Source organism: Stigmatopora nigra, chromosome 9, assembly GCF_051989575.1.
Source record: "Stigmatopora nigra isolate UIUO_SnigA chromosome 9, RoL_Snig_1.1, whole genome shotgun sequence".
In the NCBI taxonomy this organism is placed as follows: Eukaryota; Metazoa; Chordata; class Actinopteri; order Syngnathiformes; family Syngnathidae; genus Stigmatopora; species Stigmatopora nigra.
Genome location: NC_135516.1, coordinates 7,116,051 through 7,132,867, shown reverse-complemented (window position 1 = coordinate 7,132,867; position 16,817 = coordinate 7,116,051). Strand labels below are relative to the sequence as shown.

The 16,817-nt window shown below is 38.7% G+C and overlaps 1 protein-coding gene across 9 annotated transcripts in view; it reads right to left on the bottom strand.

Moving 5' to 3' along the window:
- Window positions 1-16,817, bottom strand: part of asic1c (acid-sensing (proton-gated) ion channel 1c) — a 46,709-nt gene that overhangs the window by 8,657 nt on the left and 21,235 nt on the right. For 3 of the 9 annotated variants that reach the window (XR_013327486.1, XM_077725275.1, XM_077725277.1), the window contains exons 1-3: window positions 4,373-5,430; window positions 2,690-2,840; window positions 1,425-1,552 (exon numbers count right to left, since the gene is read on the bottom strand). Coding sequence is in view for 7 of the 9 variants with exons in the window: in XM_077725275.1 (XP_077581401.1) it covers window positions 1,425-1,552; window positions 2,690-2,840; window positions 4,373-4,984 (891 nt within the window). In the remaining 2 variants the exon portion in view is untranslated. Of the gene's footprint in view, window positions 1-1,424; window positions 1,553-2,689; window positions 2,841-4,372; window positions 5,433-12,243; window positions 12,803-16,817 lie in introns of those variants that run through there. The other 6 variants (XR_013327487.1, XM_077725282.1, XM_077725281.1 and 3 more) reach the window with 5 other exon arrangements.

The following is a 16,817-nucleotide window of genomic DNA, read 5'->3' as shown; positions in this document are numbered from 1 at the left end:
ATTTAGGTGGGTAAGAGTGATGCCAGTTGGAGTAAAATGATGAATTTTGTTTTTTGTTTTAAAATGACCTCGTTTGGAAAAAAAACTCCATCTGTCAATTCAAGGTAAGCACTACTAATAACAGCCACAAGTGAATGAATAGGGCACCTTTTAAAATGACAGTAAGAAAAATATGTTTTTTGGGAACGGTCAAGGATGCATGACACTGCTGTCATGTTTAAAAATGACAATGTCTATGTCTCCTGATTAATAGCAACGCTTATTTTTATTCTTGCAAATATCTGAATAAGTATACTTCTTTCTATTATTTTGACCAACATTAAGAGCAGAAATGATACAAAGAACATGTTCCTTTTTTTGTGGTGTCCAGGTGCCTGTGGTAGAAATAAATCTCAACCATCCCATATTATTCATGCTCATATTTTTTTGCCAAAACAGGAGCCAAAATCAAATGGAAATCTAAACCTTGAGACGTAAACACTGTTTACAATCCCATGCGACACATTGCACACAATATATTGTTAATTTGAATGACGGCCGTTGGAGAAGGTTGGCTGAGTGAAAGCTTTAGTCATTTGTGCGAGGCCATTTTTCATTTTTTCTCCAGCAGAATTGAAAGGCCACCTGAGACTGAAATGTCAGCTTTTTGTTTCACAGCATGGTGCTGTCGAAGGCAGTTGTCACTGGATTTGATGGTCAAAATCGACATGAAACGTGACGTTTTAATAAATCTATCAGTTTGAATCAGCTCAAAATGCTTTGAATACTGAAAGTGCACATTCAAGCTTGTCTGCAACAACAAAGCCTTTGCAATTTTTTTTATTTATTCATTTTTTATTTATTTTTAGTACTGTGATGCTGATACTGGAATATATGCCTAATGGGTCCGGACACCAAAACCTGAAGGGAGTTAGGCGTCTTTGTGACTTCTTTATCAATTAATTTTGGCTGCCATTGAGGACATATTCATCCCATCTATTTACCACTCAGTAGTAGCCCACCCACACCAAATGGCAGGGAATTAATTTTATGGTGGGCAAAACAAGTCTCTAGTGTAGAGATTGTTTTTTTTCTTCCTTACACATTCTTTAAATCTTTTTCATCAGATGAATATCTGGAAAGAATGTATTGATCCTTCAATCTTACTGACCATTGCATGTGTTGTTTTTTTTTCTTTTATTCAAAACTCAACCGCTACCGACTAAAAATAGATATGAAAAATCCAGAAACAACAACTTCTGTAACGAGTAGCTTTTAACAGTGATGGCGCTCATTAAATTGGAAGCACTTCAGTATTTGCTGCAAAGCAGTTTGATCAAATTTAGTTGCAGGGACTTGGGAGAGATTTCAAAAGGCAAACAAGGAAGAGAAAGCAGGGGTGACGGAGTGCACAACGGTTGTGAATATGGTAGCAATGGGGGTACCAGTTGCTGCTGACATGACACAAAAGTTTGAAAACCAGGGGCAACGCCAAATCCAAGCTGGTCAATGAAGGGTGGCTCGTCTTGGCTGTGGATCTGAACCTTGATTCCTGCTTCGTAGGAGGTCTCATCTGTGGATATAAGTATAGCACGCCACACAAATTTATCTGGCCTTGAGTAACATATTTTTTTGTGTGGGATTGTTTTTTTTTTTTTTCTTTCTCCTTTCCCGGTAGGGATGCCGAGTACTGCAGAACAGCATGCTAGAAGCCAAGATTATTTGTTAGATTAATGACATTTGACAAAAGAATGCACAGCCTGGTAGGGTGTTAAGTAAATACATAAACTATATATGCTCAACCAAGAGAGTTCACTTCTCTTAAACGCCAGCAGTGTGCCTTAGATATGGAATAATATTGGTTAATCACTGGATGAAATTCCCTTTAGCAGAGCTCCATCGAGTGGATGGGTGATGCAATCCTATACTACTACTACCACCACCATTACTACTACATCTTTGTAAGAGGAGCACAGATTATTATCCTTTATCATATATTTGTTGCAAAAAGTCAAAGCTTTGCCTGCAACTGATAAACGTGTTCTTACTTTAGGTAAAAATTCAGCACCATTCATTTCTTGCCATCAATGAAGGACGTTTTGTTTATCCATATTCTAAACAAGATGTGTCTAAGATTGTAAATGTTTTCAAACGGAGACACCACAATTGTTTTATCTATCTCTGCCTTTAAGGTTGGATTCAGCGACCATTCTCCTTGCAAGTAAAAATAAAAAAAGAGTGACTTTGGTCTTTAATTCTGCATGCTATTATGGCTGTCAAATCTGACAGTCTTCTAATCAGGTGCAACTTAGTATTGTAACAACTTTAAAAAAAAAATGCCATTCATTAAAGGTGGGTCTTATAATCCGGTGTTTTTTTTTTTTTTTATAGTGTGGAAAATACAGTAGAGGACCTTTCTCCAAATTCATGAAATAGGAGAACTAGAAATTGCAAGTTAACCACGTATCTTTTAGGTAGGGAGGTCAGGACTGTAAATATTTTTTGTTTTATTTATGATTTTTATTGAATAAGAATGTTCAGTAAAGCATTACTGTTGCTTACAGCTTCCATCCATTCATTTTCCTCAGCAGCCAATCGCAGCACACTGTACAAAGTTGTACAATTATAACAATACTATACTGACATCATTTACTCTGTGTGATGTGACTGTTAGATGTGTATAATGTAAAAACCATACAACAGCATTTACCTGTGTCACCCCAGACAGGAAGGTATTCATCCTGCTGAATGTCCAGCATGATCTCCAGTCCATTCCCTGTGCCTCCTTTCAAAGTGGTTAACAGTGGATTGCCATCAAGTCCCGAGTTGAAAGTGTAGCATTTTCCGTAGCGGGTGTAAATCTGTCAAAACATAATATATAGAAATAAATAAAGCAATCAGGGAATGAATTTAGTGCACAATTTGATCAGTGGAGGGTGCTCAGTAGCTTATATGCATTCAGCTATCAATACTTTTTACAAAACAATATTTAGTAACATCATTTTTTTCTACAAACATGGAGTGACTTCATGTGATAATGTCAAGGTCCAGATACTAAACATATGAATAAAGTCTCAATTGATTCTTAACAGCAACGACTATTAATTCCAGGCCAATTTCACTCAAAATTTCCCATGGGAGGGGAGACAATTGATTAGTTATTAAATGAGAGCCAGCCAAAGCCCACAAACAAACGTAATTGTGTCGCTAGAAGATACTGACTGGCATGTCTTGAAGCTAATTAAGTATTGACGTGTCATTTTCTCAAAAAGATTTACCCAACCAAATTAGTGAGAAACCTCGCATTTTGGATTCAGTGGCAGAGTTGATTAAATTGAAGTCCTTCAATTTACATCCAGACTGAAGTACTGACAGATTAATCAATATGGATCCATTTGTATATGATATGAAAACCTGCAGGATTTTATAAAAGGCAAACAACATTGGAAAGATGGATATCAAAGCTTTTCAGTCTTATATGAAGCAGGTTATCATATAGTTTGACTCTAAAATCCTTTAAGATGGTACATGGTCTATTGACACGTGAGCAGCACAAGAAGGTTGCCCTTCTAGAGACTGATTCAAAATACCAGTAACTGTGATGCACTTCCCATTAAGATTTTTGAAAACATTTTGATAGTATTATAGTCTAAGCTGTCAATTGCAGCTCATGTATGAATTACCCTGTGAATTACAATTTGCACCCCAAGCTGTCAGTCAACACCGGAGATTGTTTTTCTTCCTCAACAAAGACATGGATGTTTAATTAGAGTAGATCAAAGATTAATTCCAACCTAGATAGGGTGCTTAAATAATGAACAGTCATATTTCAACTCGTGACATTGTTAGCAAAGCAAACTCACATTTGAAGCTTTTTAAGGATAAAAATAAAATGGTCTGTAAATATAAAGAAAAGGCAATGTCTTTTACAGCCATAATGGCCTAATTCAGTCAGCCATTGTTTTTGTAAAATGACTTGTATACTGTCGGTCCACTGAGAAAGGCAACATTATCTGACAATCCATTATTTTAAAGAAAAGGTGGTCTACAACTAAAAATCAAATAAGTGCAGAAACAGAAAGAAAGGTTGCGAACCGACCTATTTTGTACAGCAATATTTTTTTAGACTGCCACCAATCCTTAAAAAAAAAAACCTTTATAGCCATATAAGTAGTAAATTTCGACATTTATGAGATGGAGCTTTTTGAACAGAGGATCTAGAGGGGATATTTGAAAAATTGCTTTTACAACTACAGTGTGAGAGAAGAAAATGTCAGGAGTTAAACATGATAGTCCCACTATATTGTATTTCCAGCAGGAACTCCTTCACATTACACCCCTTGATACTATCGCCAATCATTCCCATGCATGACAAACACCTCCATCCACATACAGTGCTGAAGTTCTTGGCAGTGCAGGTGTCACCACGAAAGCGGCACTCCAGCAGCATGTCCTCTATCTGGTGTCCAAGGCGGCCCATCATCTCAGTAGTGTTGAACTGGTAATTGGGCGGCTGCGTGTAGCCATTGAAGTCAAGCAGACTTAGCAGACTCCGCTTGTGACTTTCCTTCAAGATAGCTAAGCTCTTTTCCACTATTGTGTGGTTGGCGTACAAGAGATCCATCCAGTATCCGCTGTGGTATAGGTCATCCTTAGTTAGGCTGGATACACGGAATATGTTCTTGTTGCAGAAAGTGACGGCCGGGAAGGACATTTTGTGAGCCCACACCATATGGATCTTGGTCACGGCTGGGTATGATAGAAGATAGAGGACTCTGTTCCTGGACCAGGTGATGAGGAGGGCGATGCTGACCAAGATTGCCATGAGCCAGGCCCCTCGTTGCATCTTGGATTTGTGCGGGGAGAATAGACATTTCAAACCGTGGATTTTAGTCTTTGTGAGGAAGCGCACGGTAACTTCTTTCCATGAATGTTTACTTGACTTGTGGAAGATTTCTTCATTGCTTTGCAAGGAGAGAACTTTAGATGTTGGTGTCTTAAGCATAGTTGATTATCTTACCTTTAACAATACAACGTAACTTCTCTGTTTGCAGTGACAATTCCCAGCAGTGGTGAAATTTGTTGGCGAAAAGAAGAAATGTTTTCCTTAGATAGAACAACCTCCATCAAAACAATGAGATGAATTAGTCCAATGTCCAATAACACACAACATTTTCATCATCGGTCCACCCATGGATGAATGGGAGATGGTGATTTCAGGCAAATATCCTTTTTGATTTTTAATTTCTCCAGTGTGTGGTTGAAGATTTTGACATTTTTTTTCTCCGTGTTCCTCCCTTTTCCCGTCACAGAAGAAAGAAGATGCTTTTTCCAAGTCCGTGGACTTCCAGCCCGCAGAAAGGAATAGAAAGAAAGCTTGTTGCGTCCCACATCTACTCGCTCACTCGTTGTACTGTGAGGTGGAGCCAGTGGATGAAAACGCCTCCCCCCAAACCAGTGATGAAGTCGATTCGCAATACTACAAAGAAGGGAGTGCATCAATCAAAGAACAAACTGTGGCACTAAAGAAACCGTGTTTCAAGATGTATTATCCGTGATATTTAATTAACAAAACCTTGTTTTTGGATCAATAGATCCATATAAATTAAAGAAAGGTAGAAATATACAAAATCCGCTATGCTTCCATACAACCTTGCCCAATTGGACAATATTAAACATGCATTGCTTTGAAAAATTGTGACAAGGACAGAATAAGACCTTAGATACAACAAAAATGTGATGAATTATGTTTTGAAGGACAGTTTCCTTAGTAAGTAGACATAAAGTCATAAATACAGTATATAAACACAACATTTTATATATTACAGTGAACTCATTAGCTGGCAGTCATCCAATCCATTAGAACTGCATCATGACATTCAAATATGATAAGTCAGTAAAGCAATCCTACTGCTGTAAAATAGTGTTCTATTTCTGTGTAAAGAGTATTCTAAAAAAAATAGGGAGACACTGTGAATAAAGTGACATAAAACAACTGTAGACTTACGGCTATGTTGGTCTACTTACGAACTCTAGCGCATTGATTTCTTTTACGCTTGTGGGCACCATAAAAATTACACACAACCTACTAGACCTTTGAGACTGCTTTGTACGAAACAAGAATGCTGGATCTCAGAATTGTCCCTGGTCAGCAGTTTGATGCCACGCCCATTATTTTGAGTTATTGCTTTTGTCAAAGCTTCCTCCAGCAATGCAAAGTGATCCTAATTAAGATTCTAAATTTATCTTTGCAATCAGCATATCCTCTGGTTTCTACGGTGTGCAGAAAGTAAAGCAGGTTACACATGCATTCTTTGCTAGTATATTCCAGATTATCTGTGAAGCTACAGTTTATGTTTGTGGTTTTCAATGATTTTTTAAAATGCTTTATCTACAACGTCAACAAGGAGTAGTTTGCCTTGACTGCCAAATGCCTGGTTGGTTGTTAATCCCATAAATTCCAGTGAGTAATTCACTCTTGTTCAAAGTAAATTGAAGGCTGTAATGGATAGAGGAATTTTGACCAGTTGGAGGCAAGTGAATAACCCTAACAGCTAGCACGAGACCCATTAAAGTAATGTACCCAATACTATGTAATATCCTTTCTGTATCACATTTTCCATCCATAACTTCTTTCTTGTAGTTGCGTTTCTATTTTTGTCTCACACTCACATATGCGATTTTTTTTACCCCTTAAACTTCGATTCCATGTGACTTTTTTCGCCTGGGCTCACTGAGCTTGTCAAGCCCTTTTCTGTCAAAGCCAGATCAGCCCCAAAGGTCTCATTAAAAGAAGGAGCAAGGCTTTAAAAGGAATAACCAGACATCGTCCTTCAAGGGCCAGTGAGAACGCTTGAGACCAAATGAGACACTGGTGGCAATTAAATGCACATCAGAAACACCAGAGCTGAGATGGAAGGCTAAAGCCACCATTTATATGTGGGTGCCATGCTGCTGAAAATGAGTAAGTTCTTTTGATCATCATATATTATGCTGGTTATGGTTGCAATGCATCTTTATGGATTCAAACACATCTTAAAATCATTGGGATTTAGGAGTGAGATGCTAAACAGCACAAATACTCAGTGACTGACTTTTGGTTTATCCCTTCAGTGGTAGCCACAGCAAAACAGTCAATCCGCACGATAGATTTGGCATAAGCTTAACGCTGGATGCCCTCCCTGACAAATCCCACACAAACATTGAATTGAACCCAAGCCAAAAAAAATGGCAGGTGGGGGGCTCAGGCCACTGATCCACCATCCGGGGGCATCAATACCAGATAGATAGTTGCAAAGGATTTATAAAATAAAACTAACTAAGCCTTTATTCTTTAGTAATTCATAATTTGGGACCTGGGGTTCCAACCTTGGGTACTCCAGTTTCCTCCCACATCAGACAAACTTGAGTGGTATGCTGGTTGGACACTTTAAATTGTCCCTGGGTACGAGCGTGTGCTTGAATGGTTGTCACTCTCATTGTGCCCCGTGATCAGCTGAAAACCAATTCAGGTTGCCCCTTGCCTACTTCTCAACCACGGCCCCATGACCATTTGTAAAGATAAGTGGTACAGAAAATGAATGAGAGTTCATTCCACTGACTTGTTACGTCAATTTGAATCGTATTTGACCAACTGTGGTACCGAACAGTGATGATTTCATGGCTGACATTGAAAAGCAGGGACAGTATGAGGATTTTCATGTTAATTTAATGTGAGCAGACAGATGTAACACAATTTGTGGTACTACACTAGTGGACGGCTGCCTTGTAACTAAGCAAAGAGAGACATCTTGTGGTTCCCTTATAAAAGGTTCCGGAGAAAACAACACAGCTTCTTAGTATGCACCACCATCATTGCCAGGGACGCCAGCATAGATTTAAAGCTTTAATTGATTAAAAGCGACAAAAAGTACTGGGGAACTGCAAAACTAAATTAAATTATTCACTGCACCTGGAAGATTTCTGCAAGCAAACGACACAGCGCAGAAAACCTGACAGACAGAGCACAAGTTGGTATCAAGAAGAAAACATATGCCGTTGCCAATACTTGCTCAGGTAAAATGTGCTGTCACTCAAGCTTTCAGTGTGCAGACAGCACTTTGATAAAGTCAGCCCCCTACACTCAAAAAAAAATACAGAAATCTGCTCTCCGGCACTTTCATTTTTCAAGACCATTACTCTCGTTTGATTCACGGTCAATGTATGGTTGCATTTGGTTTGCTCGGAATGTGTTATCCTAGTGGCAGTGAGGCAAAACCTGTTACAGTGAAAACAGCTCATCTGCATTTTAAAGCAACCTCAAAATCTAATAAAGATAATTTAACGCCGTCTCCATTAAATTTAAGACCGGTTATTCACTACTAGCACTTGACAAAATGTCTGAATGCGTCTAAGAGGACATTTGAAAATGCAAAGCATTTGGAAATGTACAATCTATAACAATGTAAATAATTCAAAGACTGAAGTACTGTAAAATGAAGCATTGTCACACACTTAATGTCTTAACTCTGGCTGCCATTGATAGTAATGGACGTCCAATCAATTTGAAAAGCCATTAAAGGCAAAACAAATAAAGCAATTTGAGCTCTAAATTAGATGATATGAAAGAGGAGTCAAATCATGATAAAAACATGTATTTTGTTACAAAAAACATTTGGATGTGACACCCGAGGACTTTATTGGTTTTGGAAACATCTATGTATGTTTAGATGCCACATCTCCTAACAAGTTCATTAACATAAGAGGTTCTGTCAAGTAGTACCTCTTAATGGCTTCCTCATTTACTCAGTCAGCAAAAAAAAAAAAAGCCCTGCCACAACACCGCACCCACTACAGATTTTTCATCCTCAGTTCCATGATTCAATTTACAAACACAATGGCTCCTACTGCGTGCCAATGGAACAAACAGATGACATATTTGCTCTTCAGTTTGTTACTGATAATATATTGTAGATGTATTTTATTGTTTGCATGCAGAGGTGAGCTGTATTTACTGCCGCCTATCTTTCCTCCTTCTGTTTCCCACTCATCGCAGCACAGTCATCCTCCTGGAACGCACACCTCACTCATTCGTCCAAGTGCGTGCTGAACCCTTGGCTCGGCTCCAAAGCCGCGGCTGACTCGCAATGATGGTGTCAGGCCCTAAAATAGTCCCAGTCCCTACCCAATCAGTGTGTCCAGCTCAGTCTGGCTTCCTCTCATTCCTTTCTATTCAAGCTATCCTCTTTATCCTTTCTATAGTGACTCAACTCAAGTTCATTTATATAGTGCCTTGACAACAGCCTTATCTGTACCAAAGCGCTTTACAGTACATGTAACACTGCAACACAAAACCAAAACAACAATACCGGTATATTCAAACGCAAAATAGGAAAAATCAGTTATGTTTCTGTGCTTCGTTGCATATTTTTTTTCTTTGGAATGTACCTACTGTTCTACTATTTCTTGCTAAATCAGAAAAATAGGCAAGACAAGTCTATTTGCGCAGCTCAACTGCTTAAGCATTTTACAATTGCATAAAATTACTATAAAGAACATTTTCCCCAGAATTATTGGAGTGTAATCACTGTAAAACATACTGTCGTTTGAGCCACAGATGCTGGTGAGAGAAAAAGTCGTGGTTTAGAATCCAAACTATATCAGAACCAATCACCGAAAGCAGTGAAGTACTGAAATGATGGCTAAACAAGAACACCACATCTGGCAGGTGGACCTTTGATTCATGCAGTAGTGGCCTGGTTCTCATCCAGAGGTGTGAGTTGTGTGAGGCACTTCTGTTTTAGTTTTAATGAGGCAATCAGTCACTGTCACTCTTCTGTCGCTGCCTCAACAGCGTTCGTGGAAGATTAATAACAATAATGAAATAAAGACGGTAGTACATATTCTAATGATTACTTTGATTGATCTTTGAATGATACATATGCTCTTAATAACTAGAAAGTGTCAACTCAATTCAAGAATGGAAATTCTAACCACGGAACAGTAAGACTGTTAGGTGAGAAGTGTCTTAGATGTCCCATAAACATTGCCACGATGAGTCTGAAACTAATCAATTTATATTTCCTAGATGATTTTTTTCTTTTTTAATTTGAACAACTTGTAAATTGCACCAGTTTGGCAGAACAGATTGTGTTTTACGTTTACATGCGTTTGCATCTTCTTCCTTGGCTTGCGTGGTGGTTGTCTGTCTCCTTATACCCTGTGATTGGCTGGCAACCAACTAATTAACTTAATCTTTGTCGCAAGCCAATATCAATTAAAATATAATATTCCAATGGAAATAGATAGCAAATGAAGACATTTAGGAGAAATAAAACAATTCCAACGATACATTTGTCAAAATCTTCTATGGTACAATAGCTTTCATGTCTCATAGACTACATTTGGAACAAACATACAAAGACCACCAGCAACTTCAATAGTAAATCCCAATCCAAAAACTGTTGAACCAATGTGAATTCATTTGCAAACCAAAAATAACCTTGTAAAATTGCTAGTGTACATGATGCAAACTACATCGCAAGGGTAAAATAGCATCATTATATTATCTTTGAGCTATTACCAAATAGATATGGTATATGGTAACATATTTGGTGCATCAGCAAGAGCATTTGTATGATTCACAAACAAGCACATTTCATACAAGGCTGTAACTGTCAGATGTGGATAGTTTCACAACTGTGTTGCTGACGTGTACACTTCATAATAGTCATTCCATCGCATTGAGGAAGCTTCCCACAGCGGGATCAGCAGGCATGAGGAGAGGCAATTCAGTAGGTTCCATAAATCTTTAATCAGTCCCTCTCTATACATAGGCCATCTCCAGTTTCTGACATTTAGCTGAAATTTGCCCTTTGAGTTGGTAGATTTGTGAGAAGCCAAGGTCATCTAATGGACTCAAATTGCCCTTCTTAGGCTGTAAATGTGCAGTTATGGGTAGACAACATCCATTTAAAGACGGAGCACTTTTTTGATTAAATGCTCGCACAACAGATTGCCATGTTTTTGAAAAGGTTCAAATTGGCCAAAACCACATTTTCGCATGCCTTTAATGGTACTGATTAGAATAAAGCGTTTGCCTTTGTTCCTCTGGGCTGCTGCTGAACAAAGAAATTGTGCTCATCTGTGTGCTTGGCTTTCATCATTCAAGTCAATGAGCCCTTTCATTGAAACACTCCAGATGCAACCTGTCTCTTGTCTCTGCAGCAGGACGATTAAGTTCCACTCAAATTCTGCTGACATGATTTTTATCACAGAATATGATGGGAGGAAGGTGGAAACAGTAACCTTTCCTTGCTAAATTGCTTGGGTGTCTTTGAATGTCATACATTAAGTACTAAAATATCTGCTCAAATGGCTGTTATCACTCTTTGGATTTTCCATATGAAAATAATTTATGATATGGGGATGACAATAAGCATATGTTTGCTTCATAATGCATGACGTGAGACGTCAGCCGAGATTTGTTGAACCATATGGCAGCTCAACAATTTGCATCTCGTCTTCGACCCCCTTAGGAGCGACTGGTCGTTTTGTCAGAAAACAAATATTATTTTATTTTGTCTCATAATAATAGATATTTCCCACCTCTAACTAATTAAAATATTTAAAAAGATGCCACTACTTTGTATTTGCTTATTGGACGGCACAAAAAAATAATACATATAAATGCAAAATAAATGGAAAAAAGACAAGGACTATGAAGATCTTAATACTCACTAAGCCACAGCTTTTAAGGAAACAAATAAAGACACCAATACTGCAATCTGTATGCATAAGCGTACGACTTTCTTATCAGTATAAAACTCAACTCCACTGTTAAATCATAGTAGGAATATAGTGTATTGTTTTGTCACTTCTTGGTTTTCTCCTTTGAAAACCGGTGCCCTCTGCTAGTATAATTTTCTCCTGGTCCTGTCTCTCCCTTTTAAAACCTTGTGCTGTGAGGCTTTAATTTCCAACAAAATAACATAATCCAAATACCAACTGTCACCACGTGAAACTACTTGTGGCACAGAAAAACATCTTGGCACAAATCTATACTGCTACATTTAAAAGCAGGTGGTTAAAATTGCTCTTTGACATTTATGTTCTTAAATATTAACAAACAGATGTTATGAGTTCCTGTTAGTAAATTAAAAATGTTGAACATTTGTACTTTTTTTAAATTATGAGACGTGATAAACATGGCGAATGGCTGCTGCTAAGCAACAATACGTATGTCCTAGTCGAAAACTGAAGGATGATGTGGTCAGTCCTACTCACTGTGGTAAAGTTCTCTGGCCCACATTCCTTGCCTCTGTACTTGCAGTCAAGCAACATTTCCTCAATGTTATGGCTGGTTCTTTGCACAAACTCTAGCATGTTAAAGGTCTTGCTTGGAAAAAACTTGCTGTTGTCCGTGGGCTGCCCAAGAGCATCCATAAAGTCATCAAAATCCCCTTGCTCCACACCCAAGAGCCCAGCCATCCAAAAGATGTCATTCCTACGGATTTGGGACTTGCGGAAGCTGTTATAGTTGCACATGGTGATGGCGGGAAAATACATGACGGGACTGTCCATCTCATCGAGAATGGTGACGTGAGGGTACCGGTAGTACTCGAGCACACGGTCAGCCACTTGGTAGAGGAAGATGGATAGTGATGAGCTGAATGCCGTGGCCCAAAGAAGCCGTCTTAGGGTCACCCCGCCGGGTAAGAAGATGTGGCTCAGACCATGGAGGGTGCAGTTGGCTCCGAAAACTGTTATGTCCGATGGCGGACGAGGCACTTCTTCCTCTTGCACTCCCATTTTCAATTTTTTTGAACGGTGTCACGGCGAAAGCTGCCCGCTGGACACTGGTGCAATCAAAGTGGTGCAGTCAACACCAATGTACAAAAGGTTGTGCGGGAAAGGGTCTGGTTTCCCGTTCTTGCCCAAAGGAGGGGATGGGGTTGGATAGCTGGAGTGTGGAAGTGGCCACGGGATTCTTATATCAGCCAATCCATAAAGAGATCTCAGATAACTGCATTGGGTCTAATAGATAGTGTTTCGTTTGAGAATAAGATACTGATACGTCAGTAGGTTCACAAGAAAGTGCCAAGATAGAACATGAAGCACAGTGAATTTAAACTTTTTTTGTTAAAGGACAGTAAACCTTTCACTATATGGAGGAAAAACAAAATCACCTTCTGTAAACGTCGGTGGTGTTGACATAAACCAGCACTATTTCTAGAAAATAATTGCTAATCACTAATTCCAGCTGGAAAATCTGTATAGGTCCTTGTTTGATGACACTGCAGCTTTTCAACTACCCACCATCTTTTCCTTCACGGAAAACTCATGGTATTGGAAGCAATTGAATATTTAATGATTTTTAGGAAGTTTGTAGAACACTTGAACTTAATTCTCAGTACAGTCCCCTTGGTCTACTCCGTACGCTGCTTCTACGTGCATTGTATTCATATGTCCGCCTGTCTACAGTCCATCAAATAGATCAAAAAATGACCAATTAGCAAACGACTTTAAGCTTGCATTGTTGACATAAAAACTGTGGATATTAGTTCAATTTTTCATGACAGATGTGCCATTTCAGTATAAACAGACGCAGGCATGCCATGTTTTCCCTAGAAGCACTTCTCTGTAATTAATACGTAGAAAAATCTGAAACTGTTCACCATTCTGTAAGTGTTTTTAGTCAAGCTTAATATGTCTTGAGGAATTAGAACTCTGGCCTGAAAACCCTTCTAACAGAAAAGATATTTGGGCGTGCAACGATTACTGATATTTTAAGAGACCGTGTGGGAAATGTGCTCTTTCTCATCTACCAATTGATATGCCAACTATGTTGAGAAACATGGGCACAGCAAGAAGGACACATAAAGGGTAATGTCAACAATGTCACTTCACTGATGAAAGGTCATTCCAAGTGGGAAGGTTTTCGTCACTGCTCTTCAGACTACAATTACCTACACATCCGATTTGCATTAGCACATCTCATGAGCATAAAACTCTCATATTTGTATTTACCATATGATTGCAGTGTTCTTCAATACTTACAAGCTTTGTTTTCATCATTACTCATTCATTCACTATTAAAACTTCACCACTCCCCCATTGCTGATTTTTTTTAGGCCAACACCATGTGTCTTGCATGGCACAGTTTGGGAATTCAAAAGGAAAATACCCATATGACACACCCGTAAAGTATAAATGAATATATATAAATGCCAAATTATAATAGCAATCCATTTAATTAATTATTTTCTGTACCGCTTATTCTCACAAGAGCCACGGGGGGTGCTGCAGCGTATACCAGCCAACTCCAAGCAGCTGGCAGGGGATGCCCTGACTTTGTGGCCAGCCAATCACCAGCCACAAAGAGACGGACAATGATTCACACTCATACATAGGGGTAGTTCAAAGTGTTAAATCTCCCTACCATGCATGTTTTTGGGACGTGGATGAAAAACGGAATACCCGGGAAAAATCCACACAAGCCCAGGCAGAACATGCACACTCCACACAGGAAAGTCAAGGCCCCACCTGGATTTGAACCCTCGATCTCAGAACTGTGAGGCCGATGCAATAACCACTCTAATCCCTGGACCGTTTAGGCACAACTATTTAGAAAATGCACCCCCGTAATATACACAGAGACAACAGACCACAAAAACTAGATATTGGAATCATGAACAAAGTTGTAAACCCACTGGCAGATTACAAAGCGTCTTCCAAAACTCCCAGCCTTTAATCAGGTGTGCGAGACATCCTCTCAGGTATTCCCAAAATATAACCACAGAGATGCAGCCAAGTCTGAAAGTGCTGAGCTGACATGTTGATGTAACGACACATTGCACATCAATAGGCTGAAAATGATGAATACATATGCAAATTACCTCATTAAAATGCAGTAGGGGGGAAAAGCAAAAGACTGAAATCCTGCAGTGGAAATACCAAATTCCATCCAGACATCTATCTCATTAACTCAATGGCTGCCAATCAGACGTTCTATTCATTTTGACTGGGAGGGCCAGCAGCAGATAATTGTTATCAAGTTGAGCATCCATATCCGCCAGTCCTCCCACTTCAAATGAATTGGATGTCTATCCGTATCAAATGGAAAACAATGACTGTTCTCTTTATACCAGGGGTCTCCAAACTATTACTTAAAGGGCCACAGTGGGTGCAGGATTTCATACCAACCATACAAGATGACACCTTTTCAACAAAATTGTGTCATACAAGTGTAATCAGTTAATTGCAGTCAAGTGTGCAGTTGGAACAAGAACAAGGGCTCACTTCTTTACAAATATAAATTGATAAAGGAAAATGTTGCAAAGTGCAGAAAAACCTATACAGGCACAGGGAGAACATCCAAAGCTTAAAGAAGGTTGGATCGTGAGATAGAACTCTTGATTTCATGACAGCAATGCAACATGCTAACCAGTCAGCCAAATTGTACCCGAGAGTGCATTTTACACTATAAAAGTCTCACGTGTAGCATCGAACAAAAATCATACAAAATTGTGATAATATAAGCTCTTGACATAATTAAAAAAAAATACTTGCAGATATTAAAATAAGGGGAGGAACAGAACTGAGCAGCAGTAGGAAAGATTCTCCATAAAAATGCATAATCAGTGGATCGTGAAAATGGCTTCAATCAACTTAATTGTTTCTTTCAATATCCATGAGCAAGGCTGCATGGCTGAACATGAGCAAACTAATGAACCCCACAAAAGCTACCAAGCAACCGCTGATGATTTATTAAAACAAGGCATAATGCAAAGTTTCAGTTGGGAGTCAATCAAGGTATAAAATTATTCCTCTCATTTTAGATTACAAAGCTAATTTCAGGCTGACAGTTATTCATCAATCGCTATGAGAGCAAGTACAGTTGTTGAACAGCTCTTCAAGGCAATCAAGCTCACAATAAGGCGGAAGGAAAATGATTTGTGTATAAAAAGGGGTCAACTAAACTAATTTCTTTCCATTCACAAAGGGCATGTACATTTAATCAAATTAAATCAAATCCCTTAAAGCATTGGGAAAAGGGGGGGGGCTTCCTGTAGGTACCTGGGACCAAAAATAATAATAAAAGAAAAAGATTTCTAGACATGCAAGTACAAATGAAAGCTATAATTACTGTTACTCAATTTGACCAGGTTTCAGAATGAACATGGCACAGCTAATGTAGTTGTAGGATAATGTCACAGTGGATGGCGTTGAGCAACTGATGAGTTTCAGTTTAAATTTATGACAACCCTGTCTGACGAACTGATACGTTTTTATCACAATCTTGCTGATCTTAAAACCCAAGGTCAGAGTATTTGGGAAATTCTGCATTTGAATGAATGACGAATGACTTTGAAATTCTGCAAAATGTGGATGAAGGGAATGAGATTGATGCTTGATGAATTTTTCAGTTCAGCTCAACTTTGAATAATGGTGAATTTATTTTGAGTCCAAATCATTAATATGGATGGAGCTCAACTATTTTGAAAGCTGTTCTTAGCATGTGTGGGAAATGAAAAAGAAGAGTGACAGCTTGCGACAGCTACTGTAAACGCTGTTGCTTGCTGCTGTCAGACTCAATTCTGGGGTTGAATGACTGGAGGTCCATGGCACTAATTTGAGGTTTGACTCAATTGGCTTTCAGGTAGTCACTTTGGATTGATACACATTTTTTTCCAGTTATCTGTCTTAATGACATTAAACCAAATGATGAATTGAGAAATGAAGTCCAACTCCTACAGTAAGTGCAACTATTTAAGAAAATAACAATGCGGCTTAAAACAGTGGGAATGTCGATAGATTGTTGGATGAAAGAGTACATTTTATATTTGAGAAAACGGAGG